The sequence below is a fragment of the Nerophis ophidion genome, linkage group LG04, assembly GCF_033978795.1.
Source record: "Nerophis ophidion isolate RoL-2023_Sa linkage group LG04, RoL_Noph_v1.0, whole genome shotgun sequence".
NCBI lineage: Eukaryota > Metazoa > Chordata > Actinopteri > Syngnathiformes > Syngnathidae > Nerophis > Nerophis ophidion.
In genome coordinates, this window is record NC_084614.1 from 60,351,392 (window position 1) to 60,361,737 (window position 10,346).

At 36.6% G+C, this 10,346-nt stretch overlaps 1 protein-coding gene across 3 annotated transcripts in view; it reads left to right on the forward strand.

Moving 5' to 3' along the window:
* The window catches only part of gabrg2 (gamma-aminobutyric acid type A receptor subunit gamma2), a 94,645-nt gene extending 87,212 nt beyond the window's left edge, over positions 1-7,433 (forward strand). For 2 of the 3 annotated variants that reach the window (XM_061898618.1, XM_061898616.1), the window contains one exon: positions 1,919-7,433. In XM_061898618.1, coding sequence (XP_061754602.1) covers positions 1,919-2,200 — 282 coding nt within the window. In that variant the 3' untranslated portion in view covers positions 2,201-7,433. The remainder of the gene's footprint in view (positions 1-1,918) is intronic. The other variant, XM_061898617.1, reaches the window with a different exon arrangement.
* The last annotated feature ends 2,913 nt before the right edge of the window (positions 7,434-10,346 follow it).

Consider the following 10,346-nt stretch of genomic DNA (forward strand, 5'->3'; position numbering starts at 1 on the left):
GTATGTTGTTTGCGAATGATAACGATTTAGTAAAGTTTAGCTACTAACGTTAAGGGTGTACCGATACAATACAATATCTATATTAGGGCTTTGAATTTTGGCCATTACCAATATTGATCTGATAGGATATCAGCACGAATCATAGCACATGTTTTTAGTATGGAATGTTAGGAAAGGTTTAATTAAGTGAATTTACTCAAACAGAAAACTGTGATAAGTCTGGATGCACTAAGTTAAGCCCATGACGCAGTTATTTCAATTCTGTGGGCACATTTGTCCCTGGATACTTTCTAATACGCTTCTGCCTTGGATACTTTGTATCTGTAAGTAATATGCAACTATACTGTAATATTTGATACTTGTTTGTATTAACACACGTGGTGTTTAAGACTGCAATAGTGTTCAATTATAGGGCACTTAGGTATGTCTAGCTTGTGTGCTATTGTGTGCTTAGCTGTTGTGTAGCTACTATCTCCTACATTTATCAAAGACTTCACTAAAATATGAGAAAATACCAACTGTGTGTAACAATTGGAGGACATTTAGATGTTAACTGACTGTCCAGCTTTAGCTTCAGAATATAATTCGATACTGCTGATGTCAAACTGATATCAATATAGGACTGGGAAAAACCCTATACACAACGATGCGGAGCGGCCACAGGTGCATTTGGAACAATAATCAATGGAAAAATGCTTTAGATAATTAATCCTGTGCAAGGAGCGAGAGATTCCAAGTGGGTAGAAACTCGTAAGATTTAAGACGTTACAAAAAGACCTCCATTAATGCTTCTGCTTTGGTTAGCATCTGGGTTAGCGGTCAGCAAACTTTTTAGTAGTCCTCAATTACATTTATAAGGAGGCATGAGTGTGTTTCCTTATAGAGGCGTCTATTAGAGCAGTGGTTCTCAACCTTTTTTCAGTGATGTACCCCCTGTGAGCATTTTTCTAATTCAAGTACCCCCTAATCAGAGCAAAGCATTTTTGAAAAAAAGAGATAAAAAAGTAAAATACAGCACTATGTCATCAGTTTCTTGATTTATTAAATTGTTTAACAGTGCAAAATATTGCTCATTTGTAGTGGTCTTTCTTGAACTATTTGAAAAAGATATAAAAATAGCTAAAACTTGTTGAAAAATAAACAAGTGATTAAATTGTATATAAAGATTTCTACACAGAAGTAATCAACTTAAAGTGCCCTCTTTGGGGATTGTAATAGAGATCCATCTGGATTCATCAACTTCATTCTAAACATTTCTTCACAAAAAAATAAATCTTTAACATCAATATTTATGGAACATGTCCATTAAAAATCCACCTGTTAACACTGAATATTGCATTGTTGTATTTATTTTCACAGTTAATGAACTTACATTCATATTTTGTTGAAGTATTATTCAATGAATACATTTATAAAGGATTTTTGAATCGTTGCTATTTTTAGAATATTTAAAAAATATCTCACGTTCCCCTTGGCATACCTTCAAGTACCCCCAGGGGTACGCGTACCTCCATTTGAGAAACACTGTATTAAAGCAGCGGCCCCTGTGTGGGCAAATACTGTACAGCATTGTCGTAATTTTGAAGCAGCTAAATCAACAGCCATACTGTGCTGAAAAAAATATTACGGCAGCCCATATGATATCATATGCGTTAAAAGGTCTCAGCAGAGACTGACCCATTGTCATTACAGGCCATGCTAATTACAAGCACAGAGGGGGTCATTATCGCTCTATTTGTGTTTTCTTGGCATTAAAAGGCTTCATTATGCAAGTTAAAGGCGCTAATTACATTTTGCTGACTAATGGCTCAATCTCAAATGAGGTTCCTCCCGCTCGGTGCTGCAGACTGACTCATTTTTTTTTTATTCCCCCGCCACCCCCATCCCACTCCCACTCCGACACGATTCCTGTCCAAAGCAGACGCCCACGGTGGACATCCGCCCGCGCTCGGCCACGGCCATCCAGATGAACAACGCCACGCACATGCAGGAGCGTGACGAGGAGTACGGCTACGAGTGTCTGGACGGCAAGGACTGCACCAGCTTCTTCTGCTGCTTCGAGGACTGCCGCTCGGGGGCGTGGCGACACGGCCGCTTGCACATCCGCATCGCTAAGATTGACTCGTATGCGCGCATCTTCTTCCCCACCGCGTTCGGTCTCTTCAACCTGGTCTACTGGGTGTCCTATCTCTATCTCTAAGAGCGCGCGTCCGGCCTTATCACCAATGTGGGACTTCTTCAGTGTTATTCCTTATCAACATCTTATTCGTTTTGGGCGTGACGGACATCGCAAATCTTGTAGCAGTCCATTTAACCGGCATGAAAAGATCGATAAACACTGATTATAATTATCCCTGCGTGTGTTAATCTTCACTGTGCCAATGCCTCGTTTTTGTTGTTTTTTTTTTTTTTTTTGTCGCACCCAGACAAATAGAAAATAACCCGTTGTTGATGTACAGTATATTTTACGTGAAATACTACACAATGTCAATCACTTTTTTAGGGATGGGATACCTTTTCAATCACGGGCGGATGTTATTTTTCTTTTTTTAAAGGGGACGAGAGACTCCCTGCCGAATGTTCTGAACTCCTGTTTTCATGCCAGTGTTGTATTGAGCAAAATAACGTGACCAAAAGCGGTTTGTTAAGTTGCCTCTGCTGGTGGCTGCGTGCCATTTAGAGCAGTCAATGATATTATTATGCTTATCCCTGGAGGAAATGTCTTCTAATAGCACAACGAAACGTCACATTTCTACACGTGGTCAGAGCTATGATGACTGTACAGACACTGTATATATTTTACAATCACACACTGTATATATTATTGCATGCACCTTTCAAGGCCAAAACAATCTATTTTATTGTTTTTTGGGGGGCTGCAGTTGGGTGTCATTCAGGGTTTCAATACACTTTCTCCACACACAGCTGGTCAGGGTAGAGTTTAGTACGTAGGGACTGTTTTGTGTTAAAAGCAGGCATTTAGATCACGAACTGTGCTTGTGCAAGATGAGACACAAAAAAAAGGTGCAGAATGACCTGAATATGATGCCATTTGGTCTAGAGATCAGTGTTAATACTTTTATGTATTTATTTGTTGCATCGATTTGCATATCATACACACATTATAATGCGCCTGGTCTGCCAGAGCATAAAGCAACAGCGCAAGAGGGATCATTAGTGTTTCCTAGTGGTGGGTCAAACTATACTGAAGTATCGATGCCTTATGATACACAAGGAGTGATAGATACTGTGTCCCTCCATGTGTGTCACTTTAAAACTGCGAAGCGCCAACATGATTTTATCAGGAAGAAATGATGTCCTCTCATATCAAATGAAGTCGAAAAAGTGAAAAATTCCGGCGTCTGGGATCATTTTGGTCTTATTGCGCCAAATAAATTAAATGTTCCTATTTTCTGGTTTACTATTTGGCTCATTGACCAGAGTCGCCGGTTTCGTGTTCATTTCTGTACAGATATATGTTTTGAAAAAAAATACAAAATTATATTTGCTAACTATTCATTTTATTCACAGGTAGGGACTTTTTTTGTTAAACAGATGGCAGATGACCATGATAAAACAGTAACACGTTATCTGTGCAGTGTCAATACAGCAAGTGAGTGTGCCATACACTCACTGAAGTGTCATTTACCCATCAGTAGTGTTGCCATATTAGCGAGTAATCAGAACCGTTAAGCGACAAGTCTTGTGGAGACTAAAATGAAAGCACATATCTCTCTTAACGAGCAATGGGTGCTGTTGCGGGCCCCTTCTCCATCGAAAGGCGCTGGCCGGCAGCAAAAAATAAATAAAAGTTTATAGTTTGAAATACATGTTTTTGATAATATTTGTTGCTTACTTTTCGCAAATGCGTAATGGCCAATTATGCAAGTTTGACAATTTTCCCTGCCATCACAAATAGAAACACTGAAATGTGTACAATTATGTAAAAAACAAAAAAGTAGTGAGTTAGAGCTTTTCTGCCTGTCACTCACATGCAAACCGGTTATCAAGTGGAATGGAGAGAACGTTAGGAAAGTTTGCAAACAGAGGCACTATCATGCTAGTTTTAAAGTCAAAAACAAAAATCAATGAACTGCCCAGCCACTAAAAAAAACGTATTTGTATTGTAATTTACGAGTTATAACACTAATACTGAAAAACTAGTATATATTTTCTCCTAGTTTTTTTTTGTTTTTTTTTTATAATATTTGGTCAGTATTGTATATGTGCTTGGAAAACTGCAGTTCACCTAGACGACAAAGCAACATTCCACCCTTAAAACAAGTGTGGGAAAATTACCAAAAAAACACAATGCCACCATTAATTGAGTTTGTCATCAATAGTGGTTTTATTTAAATGTTTTCAACAGTATCTCTGAGATTCCTCTGATTTTAGAATTGCATGGATTAAATGCTCTGCCCGAAAATGTCACATTAAAAACACGCGTTCCATTAAAAAAAACAAAAAAACATGAGCAAGCCTTATTACTGAGCATCTCACTTCATGTTGGTGTATACTTGCTGTCATTCTCTTGGAAGGAAAGCTTATGATTTGTAAATGTGTATAATATATGATGCAAAAACATAAAAAAAATAAACCCTGGCCGTTTTTACAAAACAAAAAACAAAACAAAAAGAAACAAGGGTGGGGGGGGGTGTAAATCACATTATTTCTGTACATAAATGATGAAACGAAGGGTATAAATATATATTTTGTAATTTCCGCTTGTCACACTATATCAAATGACAGTATCTTAGACTTATTTAATGGACTGAACACGGAATAATCCAAGAGTGGATGCTATATATAGTTTATTTATGGTATTTATTTATTTCATGGAAATAAATTGTACTTTATGTTTAAACAAACAAAAAAAAAAATCTACGCATTCGATGCAAAGAGTGCATTTTTGACGTCGATATGTCAGTGCGCCGACTTCTCTTTTTCTTTGTTGTGATCGACGTTCTCACTGAGGCCTGTCCAACTGTTTTGTTTTTTCTATTGTGATTTCTCTGTCATGCCACTACACAACAAGGAGCGATCCGGGAACAATGTCCCATGTGACACGTTTGTCATGTTATTTTATTTTTTTTCCCCTGTACTCTTAACGCTGATCCTGCCACACTACCAGCATCATTGGTTGGTGCACTCAAGCAGTGGTTCTCAAACGTTTCCCACAAATACCACCTCAGAAAACACTTTTCAAGTATCACCATAATACGATACAGTAGCGTAGTAAGCCCAAACATTCATTAAAAGCAATGCAGATGTTTTATTTAACCAGTATATTTCATATTTGTGGGCACTTACATTACAGTTCGAACAGTAACACTGTTTGGATGTTTCATTGTGTGATTCTTTAGATAAAGCCTTCATACCACTAGTAATACCCGTACCAAAGTTTGAGAATCACTGTTCTAAAGCAACCTTTTCCAAACTGAGAGCTGGGATGAAAAAATGTTATAAACTTGTTTTTTTTTTTGTTACCGAAAGGCCCCTTTGTGAAAAGTAAGCTTATTATTGATCAGCAATCAGGCACTCATTTTACTGGCATTATTGATCTGTTTTTTGTGTTATTAATCATAGCTTCATGTACATCAGGGGTGTCCAATTGTCGGCCCCAACACCACTAGTGTGACATGTGGACAACCCTGATGTATTAAGTGTCAAATGTATGCTAACACAGGTTTTATGTCTTCCAGTAAATAAAAGAAACAGAATTTTTATTTTGGAATACTATAGTAGTGTCATATCGCTTACAGTAGGGAAGGAATTAATATGGCCCCATTTCTGGGTGGATCAGATTAGAGGAATAAGGGGAGCGGGGGGTTAATCATTATTCAATGCAGTCTGCGGAAAATGATGGAAAGTGCCACTCTGCATCGCAACTGACGCTGTGGTCAAAATTGGAATTGCTATTAAAAAAAAAACACAGTTTAAGACATTCAACATTCTCCTGCCGGCTAAAGCAGAGGCGGCAAGTTTGTCACGTTTCATGTGCCAGGTATGCCGTGACAAATAGGTTCATATGAATCCCCTACCTATAATGTACATTGTGACACTACTTGTTTTCACACCAGAAAATAACAAAACCAGAATTGTAAAGTGCATATCATTTTTGTTAGTGAGTGTTTGGGGTTAAAAATGACACTTAACCCCCAAACCCCCACTCCCCAGAAAAACTGAAGGCTGCAATGATTATTTTCTTTTTTTTTTTTACTTCTCAAACATTTTAAAGGTTGTTCAATGTTGGTTAAAATGTTTAGCAGGTAAATGTTTTAAAAATAATGCCTACATATCAGCTTTTGTGTTTGTCTTAAATTAATGTGTTGAACCTGACGATAAAACGACTGGTTTTTGAGGGACGAAAAAACATTTTGAATTCAATTTTTTTTTGTTTACTTTTTTGCTCATGTCTTATTCAACGAATATATGAAACATGTCATGTTTTTTTTAATCAGACAATGTCACATTTAAAAATAAATCATGCACTGTAAATGTATACTAATTCAAAACGGACATTGATTAAATTGCCTTCACAGGGTTAAAGTGTGTGTGTATACATATATACACACATATACATACATACATACACACACATATATATATATATATATATATATATATATATATATATATATATATATATATATATATATACACACACACACACACACACACACATACATACACACAGAACCTATCAAAGGGTTGGTATTTTTATTAGATTTTTATATATAATATATATATGTATATATACATATATCTACAGTATATATATATATACACATATATAGATATTTATTTAGGGGTCTAAAATGTTTTTACATGTTTTGAAAATTGAAGGAATGTTTGGCTTTGGGGTGTTGCGGAATAATTGCCAGTGTTACATACACCTCTGAAAGAATCGGACATTGAATTTTTTTTACATGAAAAAAACTATTTTAAGTAGTAAAAATCATGTAACAAATAACAAAAATGACGGCCTAAATACAACAAAAAATAAAGGTTTCCTTCATTCATCGGTTAATATATTCTACAAACGTACAAACAGTGTAGGTTATTGATTGTGTCATAAAAGGATGGCACTTTTAAGTGTGTGTGTATGTCACAAAATTACACGTTAAAAAGGACCAAATTAACCATGTTTACCATTTTTGTGATGTCTGCTATTTATTTTGATACTTATCAATACAACATTTCATTATACAAGTTTCTAATATATATGTTGTAAAAAAAGACGAGTTACAAAGCTTGGTTGAGATTCTCTTGCATCCCATATGTTACTTGTTTGGTATCTATGTCATTCTTCAGTTGTGTGTACATACTGACAATGGGGGGGCACTGGGAGGTATGTGTAGTGTCCAAACCTGTACTTTTCATAAGGGAAATGCACACAGCTGTGAAATTTTACAATAAAATTGTTGCATTCATTTTCTGTGTTTTGATATGTTGTAAGTTACGGTTCAGGTGCTCGATAAACGCCGACAAGAAGTGGACCTGACTAAAATAAGAGTGTTGGAAAGGAAAAAAAAAAAAAAGATAATCCATGATGATTATCATAATTCTAATTGCATCCCTGTTATGTATATTTATTGGTGTGGTGCGTGCGTGACAAGAAGAAAAGATCTGACTCGCTTTTCATCACCTGTGGGATCAGAGGCTTGTGCAGCCCTTTGAGACACTAGTGATTTAGGGCTTATAAATAAACTTTAATTGATTGATTGATCACCTGTCGGTTTGCTTGCATGAACGTCTCTCGAAAACGTCCCGTGTTCGCGTCAAACAGGTAAAGCGTGACATTTAGGGACATATTTGGCAATCCACCCCCTGGTGGACCGAGTAGTTTTGGGTCGCAGCTGCAGCTACGGCCCTGCAAGAGAACACCCTTTCATGGACTCAAGTGGAGTGCAGAGATGAGAGTATTTTATTAAAAATGCATAATGCCCATGAATCATCTCTGAGGACTTGGTTGTCTTTGATCACTCTGTGTGTAAGTGTGTGTGCGTGTATGTGTTGATTGACAACATGAGTAGGTTGGGTTGTCAGTGTGAAAACCAAAATGAGTTCTTACAATGAACTGACCTGGAGGCTCTGCTGTCTTGTGAAAGATCAGATGTGATTTATTGCATACTTGTAAAAGAGGCAAGGGGTTGCTATGGTAACAATTTTGATATCAATACATAAACTATTACTAAGGTGATGTGATTTTTTTTTTCTGTCACGTGAAAACAATTTACACAAACTGAACTCAGTGCTACTTTGAAATAACTTTCAAAGAAATGTGTAAAAATATACAAGTAAAAATGCAATATATATATATATATATGTGTGTGTGAAAAATCACAAGACTACATCTCTACAGAACCTTTTCATGAGCGGTTCCCTCAATCAGATGATTGATGGAAATCCTCATGAAACAGTTCTGTAGAGATTAAGTAGTCTTGTGATTTTTCCCACACATATATATTGCGCTCAAGACACACATATATATATATATATATATATATATATATATATATATATATATATATACACACACACACACATACATATATATACATATATATAGTTGAGGTTCATGTGGTTTCTCCGTTATATATTGCTCAATACTCTTTCTGTGTGGAGTTTGCATGTTCTCCCCGTGAATGCGTGGGTTCCCTCCGGGTACTCCGGCTTCCTCCCACTTCCAAAGACATGCACCTGGGGATAGGTTGATTGGCAACACTAAATTGGCCCTAGTGTGTGAATGTGAGTGTGAATGTTGTCTGTCTGTGTTGGCCCTGCAATGAGGTGGCGACTTGTCCAGGGTGTACACCGCCTTCCGCCCGATTGTAGCTGAGATAGGCGCCAGCGCCCCCCGCGACCCCGAAAGGGAATAAGCGGTAGAAAATGGATGGATATTGCTCAATACCAGGGTAGAGCGGAATATACGTTAAGTCAGGAAAAAAACACAGACTGTATAATCCTTACAAGCTTGTTTTGCAGGTTTCCCTGCTCTTCAGGGGATTTTATTTTTATTTATGTTTATATATTTATCTACATATAGATTATGGATGTCAAAATTAATGCGATAATGTGTTAACTGTAAGTTCCCTTAACTGTGATTTTTTTTTTTTTTTTTAACGTGCAATTATCGTTTTTGACCCTTGGTCCGTTTCGTAGTTCGGGGAAATGTGTGATGGCGTCCAGTTACTGTTGAGCCGTAGAAAATAGCTAGCAGAACTGCACAAAGAAAGGGGGACCTTATGGAAATGCAAAGTCATGGCTAGTCGTTCTCCGGACAAGACAATTTTACCTTCAATCGCCGTGAGAGGACGTCATTGGAGCAAACACTGAGCGCGAGGCGAAGCTTCACATCCTTGTTTGGATTACATTTAAGTGCATTAATAACATAACATGTAGATTGTGACTAAAACTGCTTTAGTAATACGAGCTCAGCAGAAACAAGACTGTAGGGAGGAAGTCTAAAGTCCTGTGAAAACATATAAAATATGTTCTCTTACTATCAGTCACGCCTTGTTGGCGACTTCACAATAGCGCTACGCTTCACATCCGGTTTAACAAACAAAACAACAAAAAATGATCTTGCTATTTTACTCTTTGTTATACCGTGATATTTCTACCTAACTAAATGTTTTTTGGCAGATTGAAAATAAGTGTATTGTAATGTTAGCGGCGATATGAAGGAAGAAGATTGTCTTTGAACAACCTCTTCTTTTTCTTTGCTACAACTGAGATTGGATTTAATACTGCAGGCATGCCTGCCACTGCCCTCTTAAGCCCACACCGTGTAATTACAGTTCACTTCACAATTACTACCATCACTCTGGTATATTATTTTATTATAATTATAACAATGATTCAGAGTCCATAATTGCAGAATGTTTAACAGGCTGAATATTAAATGTTATTAATAAATAGGTAGGGAAGGTTAACACATTGCCATGCAGAGATATGAAGGCCATTAACTTGCACCACTGTGCAGAAGTTTGGGTCAATAATTCCAAAAGCACACTATATACACTCATCACCCTGCAGAAGAAAGTGTCTTTCATAAGGCAGGATATAGGGATCACACAAATACTGTATAGTTTTCTTCTATTCAAAACTATTGACATTTTTAAATCTTGTGGAACTACAAACAGTACAAATTACACTTAAAGCAAAAAAAAGTGCAACTTGAGTAAAAGATTGATATTTTATTAAAACCTGTAAATGTATCATTGTATATAATGATTAGAAAGCTAGTTAAGAGAGTTTCACTTCTTCCCACTCTTTTTTTAAATATGAAAAAAAAACTACCCATTATGCATTTTCATTTTTTATGTGTTTTTACTTTTAAA